The 19622-nt window shown below is 33.6% G+C and overlaps 3 protein-coding genes, 1 long non-coding RNA gene and 2 other non-coding genes across 7 annotated transcripts; 3 read left to right on the forward strand and 3 right to left on the reverse strand.

Annotated features, from left to right (window-relative positions):
* Positions 1-7282: 7282 nt before the first annotated feature.
* Positions 7283-8458, reverse strand: LOC119605161 (transmembrane protein 256 homolog). 2 transcript variants are annotated; one of them, XM_037958137.1, is made up of 4 exons: positions 8335-8458; positions 8067-8235; positions 7740-8009; positions 7283-7681 (listed from the first exon to the last, which is right to left on the reverse strand). In XM_037958137.1, the coding sequence occupies exons 2-4, from the start codon at positions 8166-8168 to the stop codon at positions 7535-7537; spliced, it is 519 nt and encodes a 172-aa protein (XP_037814065.1). In that variant the 5' UTR covers positions 8169-8235; positions 8335-8458; the 3' UTR covers positions 7283-7534. The 2 variants fall into 2 exon arrangements, with proteins under 2 accessions (XP_037814065.1, XP_037814063.1); XM_037958135.1 differs by lacking the exon at positions 8335-8458 and having other exon boundaries at positions 8067-8310.
* Positions 8459-9944: 1486 nt separating this feature from the next.
* On the forward strand, positions 9945-11256 carry LOC119605154. Its single transcript, XR_005231564.1, has 5 exons — positions 9945-10033; positions 10294-10401; positions 10565-10621; positions 10817-10901; positions 11135-11256. It is a non-coding gene; the product is annotated as an uncharacterized LOC119605154 (long non-coding RNA).
* An 880-nt stretch (positions 11257-12136) lies between these two features.
* LOC119605149 (40S ribosomal protein S2) lies at positions 12137-13592 on the reverse strand. Its single transcript, XM_037958124.1, has 2 exons — positions 13461-13592; positions 12137-13040 (listed from the first exon to the last, which is right to left on the reverse strand). Exon 2 carries the CDS (start codon positions 13037-13039, stop codon positions 12227-12229), a length of 813 nt encoding a protein of 270 aa, XP_037814052.1. The 5' UTR covers position 13040; positions 13461-13592; the 3' UTR covers positions 12137-12226.
* A 564-nt stretch (positions 13593-14156) lies between these two features.
* LOC119605157 (TBC domain-containing protein kinase-like protein) lies at positions 14157-18910 on the forward strand. Its single transcript, XM_037958130.1, has 7 exons — positions 14157-14524; positions 14613-15628; positions 15692-15847; positions 17516-17900; positions 17959-18230; positions 18303-18596; positions 18661-18910. The coding sequence occupies exons 1-7, from the start codon at positions 14332-14334 to the stop codon at positions 18763-18765; spliced, it is 2421 nt and encodes an 806-aa protein (XP_037814058.1). The 5' UTR covers positions 14157-14331; the 3' UTR covers positions 18766-18910.
* Positions 18911-18951: 41 nt separating this feature from the next.
* Positions 18952-19022, forward strand: Trnag-gcc. Its single transcript has one exon. It is a non-coding gene; the product is annotated as a tRNA-Gly (tRNA).
* A 58-nt stretch (positions 19023-19080) lies between these two features.
* On the reverse strand, positions 19081-19151 carry Trnag-gcc. The gene has a single exon. It is a non-coding gene; the product is annotated as a tRNA-Gly (tRNA).
* Positions 19152-19622: the final 471 nt, after the last annotated feature.

Genomic DNA, 19622 nt, shown 5'->3' on the forward strand with positions numbered 1-19622 from the left:
TTTGTATCCAGAATAACTGTTTGGAACCAAGAAACATACATTTTAAATTAATTAGACATTTTTTATAAAATTTGCTATTAATTAAAAAATCAGTAGTCCAGACTATAGACTGATCTATATTCCAGACTATAGACTGCTCTATTGTCAATACTGTCGACTGATCTCTAATACAAACTATAGACGGATCTACTGTTATACATATAGTCCACACAGTAGACTGAATAATAGTCCAGACTATAGAGTTATTTATAGCTCAGACTGACCTATGGTCAAGTCCATAGACTTATCCATAGTATAGATTAAGACTGATCTATAATCCAGACCATATACTGATATATAAATAGATCTATAGTCAAGACTTTAAACTAATTTATAGCCAATACTATAGACTTACCTATATTTCAGACCATAAACTGATCAATAGCCCAGACTATAGACTGATTTATAGTCCAGACTATAGACTGATCTATAGTCCAGACTACAGACTGATTTATAGTTCAGACTATAGACTGATCTATAGTCCAGACTATAGACTAATCTATTGTCCAGACTATAGACTGATCTATAATCTAGACTATAGACTGATCTATAGTCCATACTATAGACTGTTCTATAGTCCAGACTATAGACTGAACTATAGTCCAAACTATACACTGATCTATAGTCAAAACTACAGACTGATCCATAGCCCAGACTATAGTCCAGACTGTTGACTTATTTATAGTCCACACCATATATTCTATAGAAATTTCAGTAGATGAATTCACATGCCATATTATACTAATTAATAGTCTAGATTCTAGATTCTAGATTATAAAATTATGTATGGTCCAGATAATATATTAAACTATAAACTATAGTTCAGGCTACGAATTATTTAAAAGTGCTTGAAGAATTAAATTTAAATTTACCAGTCATTTATTTATTATTATTATTTTTTTCGTATTTACCTTTCCCATGCTCTTAATTCATTTATTATATATTCACAACTCAATTTCAATACAATTTTCTTTATTAACGATATTTATTTATTTAAATAATAATTATAATAAATAACAAATTTCAAATGACAAACCACAATTAAGCTGTCTACCCTCAAATACACACTTTAAACTCAAAATTTCAAATTATAAATCTAAAAATATGCAAAATTTAGCTATTTTTTCACAATATTATACAAAAGATTTTAATATTTAGTTTAGAAATTAACACATTCAACCCATGATATAGTAGTAATAAAAAAACTAAACCTCCACAGCGTATGAGTTTTTTTTAAGTGAAATAATAATGGGATGCGCATGAGTAATAATAATTGTATTGAATATTTGAGTGATATTTTACATACGCCTAAGTACAGATTTATGTTTGTGTATAAATGAGTTTCAAATACATACTTGCAAAATAAAGTTTTGATCCACAGCCCAAATTATAAACTGATCTTTAGTCCACACTATAAAATGATCAATAGTCTTGACTACAGATCTATATTTATAGTCCAGACTAAAGCTGATCTGTATTTCTTCGGATTTGATGTAGTATACATCCTCCTATCAACCTAACCTAACCTAAAGCTGATCTATAGTCCAGACAGTCTGCAGTCTGGATCTATAGTCAAGACCATAGACTGATCCATAGTCTAGATTATAGACTGATCTATGGTCCATATACTGATATATAGACAGATCCTTAGTCATGACTATAAACTGATCTATAGTCCAAACTGTAGACTGATCTAAAGACCAGACAATAGACTGATCTTTAGTCCAGACTATAGACTGATCTATAGTCCAGACTATAGACTGATCTGTAGTCCAGTCTATTGACTGATCTGTAGTCCAGACTATAGACTGATCTATAGTCCAGACTATAGACTAATCTATAGTATAGTATAGACTATAGACTGATCTATAGTATAGTATAGACTTTAGACTGATCTATAGTCCAGACTATAGACTGATCTATAGACCAGACTCTAAACTGATCTATAGTACGGACTATAGACTGATCTATAGTCCAGACTATAGACTGATATATAGTCCAGACTATAGACTGATCTATAGTCCAGACTATAGACAGATCTATAGTCCAGACTATAGACAGATCTATAGTCCAGACTATAGACAGATCTATAGTCCAGACTTTAGACAGATCTATAGTCCAGACTATAGACTGATCTATAGTCCGTACTATAGACTGTTCTATAGTCCGGACTATAGACTGATCTATAGTCCGGACTATAGACTGATCTATAGTCAAGACTATAGACTGATATATAGTACAGACAATAGACTGATCTATAGTCCAGGTTGTAATCTGATCTATAGTACAGACTATAAACTGATCTATAGTATAGTATAGTATAGACTATAGACTGATCTATAATATAGTATAGACTATAGACTGATATATAGTATAGTATAGACTATAGACTGATCTATAGTATAGTCCAGACTATAGACTGATCTATAGTCCAGACTATAGACTGATCTATAGTCCAGACTATAGACTGATCTACAGACCACACTATAGACTGATCTAAAGTACAGACTACAAACTGAGCCCAGACAATAGACTGCTCTACAGTCCAGACAATAGATTGATCCATAGTCCAGAACACAGACTGATCTATAGTCCAGACAATAGACTGATCTATGGTCCAGACTATAGACTGATCTAGAGCCAAGACTATAGACTTAAGACTGATCCATAGCCCAGACTACAGAATAATCTATAGTCCAGATTATAGGCTGATCTATAGTTGAGACTATATAGATTATAGACCATAGTTCAGACTATAGACTTATGTATCTATAGTCCAGACCATAGACTGATCTATAGTAAAGTATAGACTATATACTGATATTATAGACTATAGACTGATCTATAGTCCAACCTATAGACTGATCTATAGCCCAGACTATAGACTGATCTATAGTCCAGACTATAGACTGATCTATAGTGCAGACTATAGACTGATCTATAGTCCAGACTATAGATTGATCTACAGATCAGTATAGATTGATCTGTAGTCCAGCCTATTGACTGATGTGTAGTCTAGTCTATTGGCTGATCTATAGTATAGTATAGACTATAGACTGATCTATAATATAGTATAGACTATAGACTGATCTATAGTATAGTATAGACTATAGACTGATCTATAGTATAGTCCAGACTATAGACTGATCTATAGTCCAGACTATAGACTGATCTATAGTCCAGACTATAGACTGATCTACAGACCACACTATAGACTGATCTAAAGTACAGACTACAAACTGAGCCCAGACAATAGACTGCTCTACAGTCCAGACAATAGATTGATCCATAGTCCAGAACACAGACTGATCTATAGTCCAGACAATAGACTGATCTCTGGTCCAGACTATAGACTGATCTAGAGCCAAGACTATAGACTTAAGACTGATCCATAGCCCAGACTACAGAATAATCTATAGTCCAGATTATAGGCTGATCTATAGTTGAGACTATATAGATTATATACCATAGTTCAGACTATAGACTTATGTATCTATAGTCCAGACCATAGACTGATCTAAATTTCCAACAATGGACTGTAGATTGTTCTATATTTTAGACTATAGTTCAAACTGTAGACTGATTGCAGATTATAGTCTGTTTTATAATGCAGTCAATACACTGATCTATAGTTTAGACTATAGATTAAAATATAGTCCATACTATAGTTAAATCTACTGTCCAGACTATAGCTATATCTATATTACAAATTATGAACCGATGTTAGATCTATAGTTTAGACAAGAGATTGATACTAATCTATAGTTCACACTATAGATGTATTAACTGATTAGTACTATAGTCTAATTTATAGTATTTGGAGCAGTTTTGAAAACTTATTTTTGTTATTATAATTTAAAAAAATACCAAATTTGTAGTATTTTGTTTTTACAAAACAAAAATAAGATTAAACAATTGATGTAAATTAAAGAATTTGATAAAACTATAGTATTTTTCCATTTTAGAACAAATTCATGTAAATGTTTTTAGATATAAAGATAAAATCTAATCAGATGAATTTTTCATATAACTCAAAATAACAAAACAACGAAAATATTTAGTTATCAAACTTTTAGTTATCCAATATATAATTTGAAATCGGTTATAAGTTCAGAAAATATTGAATAAAATTATCAAATTAATATGTCTTCAAATTTGTTTGTAACTTATAGTAGTCTGCTGGCGATGATAAATATATTTATAGACGCCGAAAAACAATTACAGACATCATCCCTTTAACGACTGACTGACAGAATACATTTTACGTTTTGGCCTTAAAGTAAATCGCCAGTAATTTTCCATTCCATTATAATTTTTTCTCAAAAGCTATTTTAATAATAATTTTATTTTTTATTTTTGTGTAGGTAAATAAAGATAGAGCATGTTGTTTAGCTTCATTTTATTTAATTTTATTTTAATTTAAGAGAAGAGATTATTTTGGCATATAAAATACAAAGACGAGATGCGCAGTGTGGCACATTCGTATAGAATGGAAACAAAAAAAAAAAAAAAAAAACAATTCTAACAGCAGCCTACAACAATCCTTAAACAAATAACCGTTAATACATTTGAAATTGAAAATAATAAAAATAAGAAAAAGTGTTATTAACATTTTATGATTGAATTTATGAAGACCACAATAATATGTAATTTCTTTGTACTTAAACAATTTCTGTTTAAATGTCATTGCAATTTTTAGCTTGTTTTCGACTTCTTTATTTTTGGTATAAATGTAAATGTTTAGTTATCGTCTTATTTACCTTGAAATTCTCAAAGGGGGCGGAATTATTCCCACATATAGGCATTATTAGATTGGCTCCATCTTGGCACCAAAAAATAAGTAGTGATAAGTTATTCTCGTAAAAATTTAAATCTCTACTAAAAGTTCTGTTCTGTTTTTTTTTTTTTTTTTTTTGTTTTGTCTGACGCAATATTTTATGGCTTAATTAAAAAGTTTATATAGAATTTGTACTTGTTTGGCACAAGGTGTTTTCTGAAGAGTTGTTATTTGAAGTTAAATAAATATTCTGCTATATACACATGTAATATGTTTCCAACCGACAGTTACTTTTTTTCACAACCTCAAGTTCCCCAAAAACCTCAAATTAAGATAATATTGATAATCTACTATCACTTTTAAGTTTCTGTCACACATCGATTACAGAAAATAAGCTCCAGTTCATCAAGTAATGAAATAAATTTTAAAAATATAAAATACATCTATCTATTCACCCAAACCGACATGGTCATGCTTCTATCCTGGGGAATACGACATACATCCCCGAGAATATCGATTACTGCTCTCCCACGCTCCTTCCGGAGAAAAGATTCACAGTTAAGATGTCAAACGAACCATCCTTCTCGGAGGGTGCAACACTTGACATCTATACTGATGGATCTCTACAGGTGTGGGTGGTGGTTTCTTTATCCCCCGCTTAAATAAGGCGGTGTGTTTTAGGCTAGACAACTACAGTAGCGTCTTATAGGCTGAAATCTCAGCTATAAAAAGAGCGGTTAACTGGATGAAGTACTATAGGATATGCAATGAAAACATTCGAATTTGTACTGACAGTAAACCTGCTACAAAATCTTTATCTGGTGTCTACACGAGATCCAGAGTGGTTTGCGAATGTCGGGTGTCTCTTGACGAGATGGCAAACCATTCGTGGCTGGAACTATTCTGGGTACCGGGTCACTCTAATATTCCTGGAATTAGAAAAGCGGACGAACTAGCAAAAACTGGTTCCCGCCTTCACATAAGAGGATACTAACAAATTAGTTGGTGTCCCGCTTTCATGCTGTAAAGCCTTTATTCAGCATGAACTTTATGGGTCTGCTCAGACCAGATGGTCATCACTGACCCACTGCTCAACACCAAGAATGACCTGGCCTCTCTATGATGAGCGAAGATCTTTTTGTTTGATGGTTCTTTCCAGGATGAGACTTCGTATACTGGTAGCCATCCTAACAGGGCACTGTACTATAAGTGCGGATGCAAGAATACTAAATCATCCATACAATGACTATTGCAGTAGTTGTCAAAGTGAGGATAAGAGGAAACCGTAGAACACTTCCTTTGCCTCTGTCCTAACCTGACAAGTATCAGGACAGAGTCTAGACAGTCCAACATTGCAAGAACTTGCGGCTCTATCTAATATAGACATATATAAGATAGAATCGTTCTTTTGTGCATCTGGCTGTTTTAATACCATGTTAATCACGGACATGTAATGTCCCATAGGTTGGTTTTCTTTTTCGCAGGATCCGTTACAGGGTATCACTACGGGACCACTAGGACCCAAGTGAGTCGGCCAAATGGCCGACTGCCTCAATAACCTAACCTATCTATCTATCTATATATATCTATCTATCTATCTATCTATCTATCTATCTATCTATCTATCTATCTATCTATCTATCTATCTATCTATCTATCTATCTATCTATCTATCTATCTATCTATCTATCTATCTATCTATCTATCTATCTATCTATCTATCTATCTATCTATCTATCTATCTATCTATCTATCTATCTATCTACCTATCTATCTATCTATCTATCTATCTATCTATCTATCTATCTATCTATCTATCTATCTATCTATCTATCTATCTATCTATCTATCTATCTATCTATCTATCTATCTATCTATCTATCTATCTATCTATCTATCTATCTATCTATCTACCAAAACAGCATGAATGAATGAATAAATTGGACTTATTTTGATCGTATAAGTCTAATTTTTTGTGTGGACATTTGTTTTGATGCAATACATTATAATCAACAATAAAATCGATTTTGAATTTTTGGTTAGTTAGGGCCGTTTGCGTTTCAGGTGACGTAATGCTGAATATACAAAATCGTAAGACATTGAAACGCGGTTAGTTTCGTTCGGGCACTTTGGTTACCAAGAGAAATTATCGACTTTGAATCGATATAATTGGTTTTATAACATCAATGGCCAGATAGAAACAGACCTAGGATGTTGTGTTCAATTTATACGCTTTTATGCATTACCACAAGTTTTGCAATGTATATGTCGGTCTATTAATAAATGCCTCTCTATATAAGAATCTTCACTGTTTTTCAAATGTAAAATAGGTCCCAGTTCTTCTAGAAATATTTTTTTAAAATTTCCCTACTGGGAAGCAAACTTCTTACTTTTATTTATGATTTATTAATCCGATATATTAAAAAAATCGTTATCATAAATAATAAAGTTTAATAATAGAATTTATGAATCATTTGTAGGAATTTTTTATTAAACATACAAAAATAAGATAGTTTTCAACTGTTTGTTTACTGGCATGCTAATTTTACTATAAGTAAAATTAATATAAACCAAGAACAAAAAAATATTATTAAAAAATTAATTATAAAACGTTTTAAAAACATGGAATTAAAGATATTTTTTAATAAAATACATTACTTTTAATAAATCGCTCATTTTCACGCCATGCAAAATACAAAGCAAACTTTAAACAGCTGATCAAATCAATAAACTTAGCCAGGCTAGAATCAAACAGGTGCCACCCATAGGAGCCATACGGGCAAATGGAGGTTTATTACCAGTAAAGGCGCGATAATAAAGAGTACCACTGAAGAACAAAGTGCCCAAGACCATTAGAGAACCGGACTAGGGAAAACCACAAATTTATTTCTATTAAAAATTAAAAAGAATATTAAAAACTTACCACCAGGGGGTATTTAGCCATAGGCATGCCCAACAAGGCAATCGAGTGAAAGAAATGAAAGCGATTGGCAGTCTCGAAAACATTACGTAGTTCTGGCTTATCCTGGATATTCAAATGATGACTGCCTATAGCACCCAAGACAACCGCCGATGCACCACTTAGACCAGCTAAACGTACAAAATTATAATTATGTCCAGCCAATTGCCACAGCGATGGCATAACATTTTTCATCACTTTCTGGGACATATTGGAAGCTTTACCGGCCGCAGACTATAAAATGTTAATATTTTATTTCTTTGTTAGATAAATATTGTTATAAAACTTTACCTTTGAACTTTCTTTAGAAAATATGGAGGCAGTTGTACCAATTATTGTTTTGCTCACGGGATTTCCTAAAACCAAATAATGCAAAGTGTCAGTCACTGACATTTTGATGTTGTTGTGGTTTTTCTTCTTCTTGGAAAAAGCAAAACCAAAAAGCCGGTCGCTTTTTATTCTGTTGGTTAATTATTGTAAAATTTTGTTGTGTAGTAGCTTTAATTATTGAATTTATTTTGGAAATTTAATTTTTTTTTATTTTTCTATAAATTTTTACCTTTGTTTGCAAAAAAACTGAATTCTGTAAAAAAACTTTAAAAAGCTAATAAATATTCACAGTAGTAATTTTAAAAGTGTTGCCACTATATTAATGGTTTGTTAAGCAACAATGTATTTTGGAGCCCGGTGGTTAACGCTGCCGACGCGTCAAGCAAAGCTTGTTTGACGTTGTTGATGCTGCTAACTGTGAGTTAACAATTAAAAACATTCACAATAAATTATAAAACGAAATATTTACTATCAATTAAAAGAATTAAATATAATTGAAAAAAAGCAAAAGAATTCGTTATACAAAAACACGTTTCTAGATTTTACGAGTATAGGAACAATCCGAAACGAGGCGATTTCTAAAATGACGGACTTACCGGACTTACGGACGAACTTACGACGCTACCGACATACACTAATACGACTCCGGACTAGACGGACTTACTCCACTTACTACTACTACGGACGACGGACGGACGGACGGAGGACGGACGGACGGACGGACGGACGGACGGACGGACGGGACGGACGGACGGACGGACGGACGACGGAGGACGACGGACGGACGGACGGACGGACGGACGGACGGACGGACGGACGACGGACGGACGGACGGACGGACGGACGGACGGAGGGACGGACGGACGACGGACGGACGGACGGACGGACGGACGGACGGACGGACGGACGGACGGACGGACGGACGGACGGACGGACGGACGGACGGACGGACGGACGGACGGACGGACGGACGGACGGACGGGACGGACGGACGACGGACGGACGGACGGACGGACGGACGGACGACGGACGGACGGACGGACGACGACGGACGGACGGACGGACGGACGGACGGACGGACGGACGTACGGACGGACGGACGGACGGACGGACGGACGGACGGACGGACGACGGATTACGGACGGACGGACGGACGACGGACGGAGACGGAGGACGGACGACTTACTACTTACTTACTTACTTACTTACTTACTACTTACTTACTTACTTACTTACTTACTTCTATTACTTACTTACTTACTCTTACTTCCCTTACTTACTTACTTACTTACTTCACTTACTTACTTTACTTACTACTTACTTAATTACTTCTTACTTACTTACTGACTTACTTACTACTTTTTACTTACTTTACTTACTTACTTACTTACTTACTTACTTACTTACTTCTTTACTTACTTACTTACTTACTTACTTTACTTACTTACTTACTTACTTACTTACTTACTTCCTTATTTACTACTTACTTACTTACTTCTTACCTTACTTACTTACTTTACTTTACTTACTTATTACTTATTACTTACTTAATTACTTACTTACTTACTTACTACTTACTTACTTACTTAACTTACTTACTTACTTACTTACTTACTTACTTCTTCGATATGTATTTACATTAATATATTTTCTTTTCTTTCCAAAGTTCTAGAACCAATAATCATGTTTCAACGAAGCATTAATAAAGTTCCACATTTTTCTATCTAGGGTGTTACCCAATTTGTTTGCAGAACTAAATAACGAGTAGTTTGCAGCTATGTGGCATTCCCCTCTCTACTTTTAACAAAATACCCACCGAATTTTCAAAGCATATGTCACGGAGTAAATTCTACCATTTTTTCTTTATAAAAACAACTTCCAATCTAACACACGTGGAAAAAGAAAATTCAAAAATATATAGAAAAATGGTAAGTTCTAATTAAAAAGAATTAAATAAATTAAAAAAAAAATCAAAATAAATTTTTCTATAATGATGAGGACTGATGACGAGACTGAGTTTTATAATTTTGTTCGTAGATTTCCATGTATTTTTCATGGTAATTTACACTTTTGAAATTATTAAAACACAAGATGTTACGGCAGGCTGAATTTAGAAAAATTAATTTTAATTCTTTTAGAAAGTGCAAAGTTTAAACTTTATACTAATCTATACTTCAATTCATTACAGCGTTTAACAAAAGCCAGCTAAATTTCTTTAGAATAAAAAACACCACGTGTTTTTTGAGCTGAACAAATAATGAAAATGGCGTCCTATGGAGACTGAAAATCTTTCAAGGTAAATATTTTCTAAATAAATTGTAAATAAAATAATTTTAATGATGAAAAAAACAGACCTGTACTAAAAATCATTGAAAGACAACATATCAACTGAAATATATTAAAAGTACAATTTGAAATATTGTTGGGAATCTAAACTAACCTCACTTTTTTAATTGCAGGATAGATTTCTTATTTAAAAGGATATCCATTCTCCACAAGATGTCTGTTACAAAAAGGTTGGTATAATTGATTATTTTGTGCTTTTTTATTTTCTTAAATGATGATAACCCTAAACATTCCTTTTGCGGTTTCCACCGGAAGTTCTGCTAATGACGGTTTTGGATTGTCTGATATTTTTGAAGATTTTCATAAATATTAAAGATATTTTTAATAATTTCTGTGTATTAATAAAATGAAATTTTCTTTTCCAGTTAATACATTGAAACTCGCAGAGTTTTTGAACTGAATTGTTGCATTTTGTGGAGAAACATCCAGAAGCAAAATAGCCCCTCCAAGGTGTGTATTTATCAGTATTGAAATATTTGGAAAAACATTAGATAAGCATTTATAGTAAACCTTAGATTTATGTAGTATATGATGAGACTATTATTACTTTTCCTTTTGTGGTTTCCACCAGAAGTTTGCTAGTGATGGGTTATAGGACGTCTGATATTTTTTTTAATAAATTTAATTACTTTTTGATACTTTTAAACAAATCATTAATAATTAATTTTCTTTTATAATTTCAGATAATATTTTTAATGGGGAAGACAGTTGGCATGTCATTCCAAAGAAACCATGAGAATTATTGCGGCATAATAAAGATGTAAAAGTTTAAAGAAAATAAAATGTATTTATTACAAAAAAAAAACAAATTCAATTTATGATTTTTTCTTAATGTATAGAATATTTTAAGACTTTTTTAACTTCAGATGAAAAAGCTTTAACGCTTTATGTATCAGGTTGAGTTATGCAAAACAAGAGAAAAGTGTAATAAAACATTCTTGTAGTAAATTTGAGATATGATTCCATATTTTCTATAATAGTGATAACTAAAAAACGATCGTTGATATTTATACGAAATCAATTCCTTTTGAATCCTAACACGAGCCTTTTCGAAATCTAGTTTAACTGAAGCTTGCTTGAAGCAAAATTATTTTTTATAGAGAAAGATATGAGGTATGGAACTGTTCAGAAATGCATGACTATACTACATCTGATGCAAATCAGAGCGTTTCTACGTTATATTTCTGTGGTGCATTTCCGTGCGCACTATGCATCAGATGCATTTCGAAACAAGCCCACTCTGGCCTATCGTCATCTGAAACGCAAACGGCCCTAACTAAACCAAAATTAAAAATCAATATTATGTATTTCGCAAAAATGGAATACCTAATTCAAAAGGAATGATCCGATTTAAATAAAATATAACTGTTGAGTTTAGATTTGAACATACCATATAGATTGGTGGGCAAGATGTTCCAGAATTCTATAACAGACCTGTATAAAACAATTCCTTGATTCTGAATCGATTATGTTGTAACTCAAATTAACTCTTACGATACTGTAAAGCCATATCGGAACGTATGATAGAATAGCCCAAAGCGACTAAACTAATAGCCCAAAACGATGCAATTGTTCAAGCAACTAAATAACTTCTTTTTAGGTACTACAAAATGATCGCCAATTTAAACTAAATCTTTTGCAACTTAAACTTTCGCTTTCCCACAAGCCAATTAAAAAAATACAAATTTTATTTCCTTCTCTTTCAAAAGAGTTGTCAATTTATTTTCTTAAAAAGTTCTCGAGATTTATGCTCTTAAAACATCCAAACCGAATTCTTAAGCATCAATGTGACGGGAGCCAGGTTTGTCAGCCAAGAAATCAGCGAATTGTTGGTAGGGGGTAGCGCCCAAAGGCATTTCCTTCCACAAATCGGGTGTCAAGTAGGCGTAGGTCTTAGCGATGGCAGCATAAGTAGCCTTGGCGAAGTTACCCAAGGTACCAGTGGAGCCACGGGCAGAGGTATAACAATCTTGAATACCAGCCATAGTCAACAACTTCTTGGGGACGGGGGCAGATACAATACCGGTACCACGGGGAGCGGGGATCAAACGTACAGATACGGAACCACACTTGCCGGTAACCTTGCAGGGTACGGTATGGGGCTTACCGATCTTGTTACCCCAGTAGCCACGACGTACAGGGACGACAGACAATTTAGCCAAGATGATGGCACCGCGGATAGCGGTGGCAACTTCCTTGCTGCACTTAACACCCAAACCAATGTGACCGTTGTTGTCACCGATGGCAACGAAAGCCTTGAAACGGGTACGTTGACCGGCACGGGTTTGTTTCTGTACGGGCATGATCTTCAAGACTTCATCGCGCAAAGCGGAGCCCAAGAAGAAATCGATGATTTCGAACTCTTTGATGGGCAAAGAGTACAAGTAGATTTCTTCCAAAGAGTTGATTTTGCCATCACGTACCAAACGTCCCAATTTGGTGACTGGAACCCATTCCTTGGAATCTTCCTTGCCACCACGGCCACGACCACCGCGTCCACGGCCACGTCCGCGACCACGGCCGCCACGACCACCACGAGAACCAAATCCTCCACGGAAACCACCACGGGCTGGAGCTGCGTCCGCCATTCTATAAAAGAAAACAAAACATAAAATTAGTCATTTATTTCACATGTGGTAAGGAAAAGTGAGGTTAGTTTCAATTGCAAAATATCAGACACCTTTAACCATCCTTAGGTCAAAAACCATGCGATTGCAAATTGACCTTCTGGTGGAAACCGCAAAAGGAAAATTAATTGTCTCATCATTTAATTATAAACAAAAAACTATAAAAAATCTTAAGCTTTATCAAAAAAAAATATTTTAAGACGCCATTTTGAAACACGTGGCTTTAAATTTTTCCACTTGTTCGTCTTCCAAGTGCATATTTTCAAACAAATATTTAGTTTTTAAAGTTATTTTAATTATTTGCTTTAGATTTTTTTAAGTTTTTGTTTATTTTTATTAATATTTCTAAAATTTTTACACTTTAATTCCATATTTTACTTACTTGTAGTATAAATATTCAAGTTAAAACGGTGAAGGTATAAAACCGAATGAACGAGACAAAACTCGTCCACAGGCCATGAAGCTAAATTCGCTGATTTTTTTTACTCGTTTCTTTATTTTTGTTGAGTTGTATTTTGACTAGTTGTTGTAAAATGTGAAGTGGCCAGATTTATGAGTTTTTTGATCTAGGCAATTTTAAACTACCCTTCGTCTTTATATTGTGAACACATTCGGATATTTGCGAAAAGGCTTATTTGCTTTTAAAATAAAAAGTTGTGGGGAGATATTTTAAATAATTTATAAACCCATTGAGTGACAAAAGGAAAAAAAGAGTACTAGGGTCATATATATAGACTTTCCAACAATCGAACAAATGAAAAGTCTAAAAGTCGACATTTTTAATATTTAAAAATCAACTTATCCTAAATAGCGGAAAGTTAACTTTTAATAAATTGAAAAGTCTCCTTCTTTCAACTATAGCACGCCGGGCGTACTGATCATATGCTTGTTTCAAAGATAAATCAATTTTTTGCTTGTTTTGTATACCTTTTTAGCATCTACCTTTAAAAAAATCGTGTTTTAACGGTATTTATACATTTTAGTGCTTTTTACGCAATAAAGTTCAAGTCTGGTAGCCATTTCCTCTAGCTAAAACAGGGTTGTTGTTTTATTTATATTTTTTTCACTCATTAATAGATAAATTGCATTTTTTCATTCATATATTTACTTTCTATACAATTTTAGCTAAATACAAAGTAATATTAACAAACTGATTAAAAACTCATTAATAATATAAATCCTCTTGATGGCAACCATGAAATTATTATAAAATTAACAAAAATACATAAAAGTATAGTGAATTTAACATAAAAATGGTTAATAAACAAGAATCTGTTTTGGCTGCCATAACATTTTTTGCAAAAATTCATCCCGGTGAAGTTTGTGGTAGCAATGGTTTACCTTTGACACCCAACTCTATAGCCATTCTAGGTAGATCCCAAAAGCTAAAAGAGTTAAAACATCCAAATTTATGTCAATATCTGGATGTGGTTAGAGGAAAACATGGTAAGTTTTTGCTTTAAAGTACAAAATCTTAGCAACGCCCCTTTTTAAAACAAAAGTTTAATTAATGAAACCTTTTTTTATATTACAGAAAGAACTATTGTGGTGTCCGAATATCGCGGCTCTACTTTACAAGATAAAAGTAAAACTTCTCTTAATTTAGCTCTAATAGTAAGAATATTTTTTCAAATTGCCTCCGCTCTCAAAGAATTAAATGCCCATAAAATTGTGGCCCATAATTTGGAACCGAAAAATATACTTTTAGATCATTTAAATAACATAAAATTATTCAATTATGGTTTGTACTACATGACCAAGGGTGGCGAATATGTTGCCTTTCCCATAGGCAATATAAAATATATGCCGCCAGAACGTTTGCTGGGTTCCAGGAATAATATTAAAAGCGACATCTGGTCCTTGGGCATGATTATAGCTGAACTCCTGTTACAATCATCATTTTGGCCAAATTTAAAAATATCCTCTATATCTCGAAAAATCTTGTCATTTTGTCAATCTAATAATGTTTTTGAAAAAATCGCCAGGGAACATGATAAACTAGAAGTTTATCAACATTTGGACAGTGAAGTACGTGATTTAATAGAACAATGTTTGGCTGTTAAACCATCCGAAAGACCACTACCAGAGCAACTCATAAATAGCTCTATATTTAACAAGAATCTCAATTTGTATCAATGTACCCCAGTGGAAAAATCTCCCATACTTTTGTTACGCATGCCTTTAGAACAAATCTATTATTGGTGGCAGCTGGCCGGCGGAGATGTTCAATCGGAACTGAAAAAAGAGGGTCTCATACGTAGTGAGGCTCCCATATTATCTATACCACAAGTTGTTTGCCTTAATGGTTCTATCGTTGGTCCTAAACGCAGCCAATCGTATTTAATGGATGATCGTGTGGTCATATTAAAGTTACAAAATCTTATAGAACGTTTACGCAGAATACCCGCTATGGCTTATTATCCTTTAATACATTCCCCGAAATTTCCCTATAATTTTGGTTTGGGTATGGATCAATTGCCGTTGGTAATACGTGAAAAAGATATTGAATATCAATTTTATAGAGTTAGATTATTTTCGAGATTATTAAAGGTTTGTATTAAGGATTTGGAATTTAACATGATATATTCGAATTTATAGTATTTCTATGTTAAGGGGTATCCTTATACGGCGGATCTAATACGCAAAGAAGCCAGCATTGATATACCGCCTTTATTAAGGGGCCCTATATGGGCTTGTCTTTTGGATGTCATACCTAACGGAAGTTATGAAAAAATTGATAAATTTACACCCACCTCAACGGATCGTCAGGTGAGTTTCAATGAAAGCACTCTTCAGTTCTACTTCAATTCTTGTTCAGTTCTAGTTCAGTTCTAGTTCAGTTCTAGTTCAGTTCTAGTTCAGTTCTAGTTCAGTTCTAGTTCAGTTCTAGTTCAGTTCTAGTTCAGTTCTAGTTCAGTTCTAGTTCAGTTCTAGTTCAGTTCTAGTTCAGTTCTAGTTCAGTTCTAGTTCAGTTCTAGTTCAGTTCAGTTCTAGTTCAGTTCTAGTTCAGTTCTAGTTCAGTTCTAGTTCAGTTCTAGTTCAGTTCTAGTTCAGTTCTAGTTCAGTTGTAGTTCAGTTCTAGTTCAGTTGTAGTTCAGTTCTAGTTCAGTTCTAGTTCAGTTCTAGTTCAGTTCTAGTTCAGTTCTAGTTCAGTTCTAGTTCAGTTCTAGTTCAGTTCTAGTTCAGTTCTAGTTCAGTTCTAGTTCAGTTCTAGTTCAGTTCTAGTTCAGTTCTAGTTCAGTTCTAGTTCAGTTCTAGTTCAGTTCTAGTTCAGTTCTAGTTCAGTTCTAGTTCAGTTCTAGTTCAGTTCTAGTTCAGTTCTAGTTCAGTTCTAGTTCAGTTCTAGTTCAGTTCTAGTTCAGTTCTAGTTCAGTTCTAGTTCAGTTCTAGTTCAGTTCTAGTTCAGTTCTAGTTCAGTTCTAGTTCAGTTCTAGTTCAGTTCTAGTTCAGTTCTAGTTCAGTTCTAGTTCAGTTCTAGTTCAGTTCTAGTTCAGTTCTAGTTCAGTTCTAGTTCAGTTCTAGTTCAGTTCTAGTTCAGTTCTAGTTCAGTTCTAGTTCAGTTCTAGTTCAGTTCTAGTTCAGTTCTAGTTCAGTTCTAGTTCAGTTCTAGTTCAGTTCTAGTTCGGTTCTAGTTCATTTCTAGTTCATTCTAGTCAGTTTAGTCAGTTCTAGTTCAGTTCTAGTTCGTTAAGTCTGGTTCATTTCTAGTCAATTCTAGTTCCGTTCTAGTTCAGTTCTAGTTCAGTTCTAGTTCAGTTTTAGTTCAGTTCTAGTTCAGTTCTAGTTCAGTTCTAGTTCAGTTCTAGTTCAGTTCTAGTTCAGTTCTAGTTCAGTTCTAGTTCAGTTCTAGTTCAGTTCTAGTTCAGTTCTAGTTCAGTTCTAGTCAGTTCTAGTTCAGTTCTAGTTCAGTTCTAGTTCAGTTCTAGTTCAGTTCTAGTTCAGTTCTAGTTAAGTTCTAGTTCTGTACTAGTTCAGTTCTAGTTCAGTTTTAGTTCAGTTCTAGTTTAGTTCTAGTTCCACTTCTAGTTCAATTCTAGTTCAGTTCTAGTTCAGTTCTATTTCAGTTTTAGTTCTGTTCTAGTTCAGTTCTAGTTCAGTTTTAGTTCAGTTTTAGTTCAGTTCTACTTCAGTTCTACTTCAGTTCTAGTTCAGTTCTAGTTAAGTTCTAGTTCACTTCCAGTTCAATTCTAGTTAAGTTCTAGTTCATTTCTAGTTCAGTTCTATTTCAGTTCTAGTTCAGTTCTAGTTCTGTTATAGTTCAGTTTTAGTTCAGTTTTAGTTCAGTTCTAGATCACTTCTAGTTCAATTCTAGTTCAATTCTAGTTCAATTCTAGTTCAGTTCTAGTTCAGTACTTATATTTCAGTTATGTTTTATTTCAAATTTTTAGATCGTCTCAGTGATCCTAATAACAACTTGAATTCTTAAATTCATTTCAGATTGAAGTCGATATACCACGTTGTCATCAGTACGATGAATTGCTATCCTCACCAGAAGGTCACAACAAACTGAAAAGGCTTTTAAAAGCCTGGGTAACTGCCCATCCGCACTATGTCTACTGGCAAGGATTAGATTCTCTAACAGCACCGTTTCTCTACTTAAATTTCAATAATGAAGAATTAGCATTTCATAGTGTTTACAAATTTATACCGAAATATTTACAATGGTTTTTCCTCAAGGATAATTCAGCCATTATCAAAGAGTATTTAAGTAAATTTTCGCAATTAACAGCCTTTCATGAACCCATGTTGGCACAACATTTAGCAAATATTAACTTTATACCAGAACTATTTGCTATACCCTGGTTTTTAACTATGTTTTCACGTGAGTTTTGTTAAAAGTAATATAGGAAAGTTAAACATTAACTGAATTTCTCTTTTAGATGTTTTCCCTTTGCATAAAATCTTGCATTTATGGGATAAATTAATGCTGGGCGATAATTCGTATCCCCTATATATAGGCATTTCTATATTAAAACAATTGAAATCTACTTTACTGGCATCGGGTTTCAATGAGTGCATTTTATTGTTTTCCGATTTACCCGATATTGTTATGGAGAATTGTGTGGTCGAATCACAAAAAATGTACGAGTCTACACCGAAAAGTGTATCCCACCGATTTCATGTTTTAAGAGACCAAGAATTGGGACCATTTGTAAGTTATTTAAAAAAATAAATAAACTGTGAAGTATAAAGAATCAATATTATCTTATATATTATACCCAAGGATATTACCACTGATGTCACTTTGGCTCATTTACAAAAGGAAATGTGTCCACGTATTAGTGCTAACGATTTGACGGAACTATTAAGACATCAACCTTTGGAATTACTATGTTTGGATATACGAACAACGTCTGATTATAATCGTGTTCATTTACCGAATAGCATTAATATACCGTACAATAATTTACAATTGGAAGAGAAATCTCTGGATTGTCTAAATGTGCCACAATTGGAGGAGAAACTATTAAATCGTATTATTATTTGTATAAGCAATATACACGAAAATGCTGTAGAGGTAAGTTACCTTCATTCAATAACTATTACTCCAACATATTTTGATGTTCTTTTCTTTCTGTTAGTTTTCAAAATTTTTGGTTGAATGTGGCGTACCGCGTGTTTGTGTTTTGCATCAAGGTTTTAATATTTTACATTCTATAGAGCCCAATATCTTAGTATCTAATTGATTAATTAAATCCATTAAATAATAGTTTAATTAATATTACAAAAAAAAAAAGGAAATTTAATTTACCTTGTGTTAAAAAATAAGTAATTAAAATCTAAAGATTTTCTTTTGTATGTTTGTTAATTTATTAAAAATAATTGTATGGCGCTAAACAGCTTGGAGTTTTCTTTGTCCTGATGCTGTATAAGCATCGGTGGTTCAGTGGTAGAATGCTCGCCTGCCACGCGGGCGGCCCGGGTTCGATTCCCGGCCGATGCATTCCTGTTTTTTATTATTGCAACTAATAAATTAAAAATGAAAGAATAAAAAAATCAATTGCATCGGCCGGGAATCGAACCCGGGCCGCCCGCGTGGCAGGCGAGCATTCTACCACTGAACCACCGATGCTTGTGTTTGAAAGCCGTTAGAATAACATCTCTGTTCGTATGACAGTGTTGCCGCAACTTATTAAATTGATATTTTCACCACATACCCATCAGTTGTCCCTGATTAATTCTTACATCGTTATGCATTGCAATTGTACACGTGATTTCGACCTATTAGCTCAAAAGCTCTATTCGGGGAGTTCAGTTGTATGTACTCATAGAGGCCATATTTCCCGAGCCATTGCGTCTTCCAGTATATAACTTGCCTCAGGCATTGGTCACAGAAATGCCTTTATAAGAGAAAAGGTAAAATATTATATTTTTTTAAGTCAAATTTCATTCTTTCTTACCTTTTTTGTTCTTAGTTCTTTAAAGTCGGGTGAGGCTTTTGATGGTGAGGCAGCATTTATCAACATGGTGGGATTACCAGCAGGCTTTTTCAACATCGTATAAAACCAATACAAATACAAGATACATTTTTTATTTCTTTATT

The sequence above is a fragment of the Lucilia sericata genome, unplaced genomic scaffold, assembly GCF_015586225.1.
Source record: "Lucilia sericata isolate MDLA Ls3-8-SP2 unplaced genomic scaffold, ASM1558622v1 Contig000461F_arrow, whole genome shotgun sequence".
NCBI classification, from domain to species: domain Eukaryota; kingdom Metazoa; phylum Arthropoda; class Insecta; order Diptera; family Calliphoridae; genus Lucilia; species Lucilia sericata.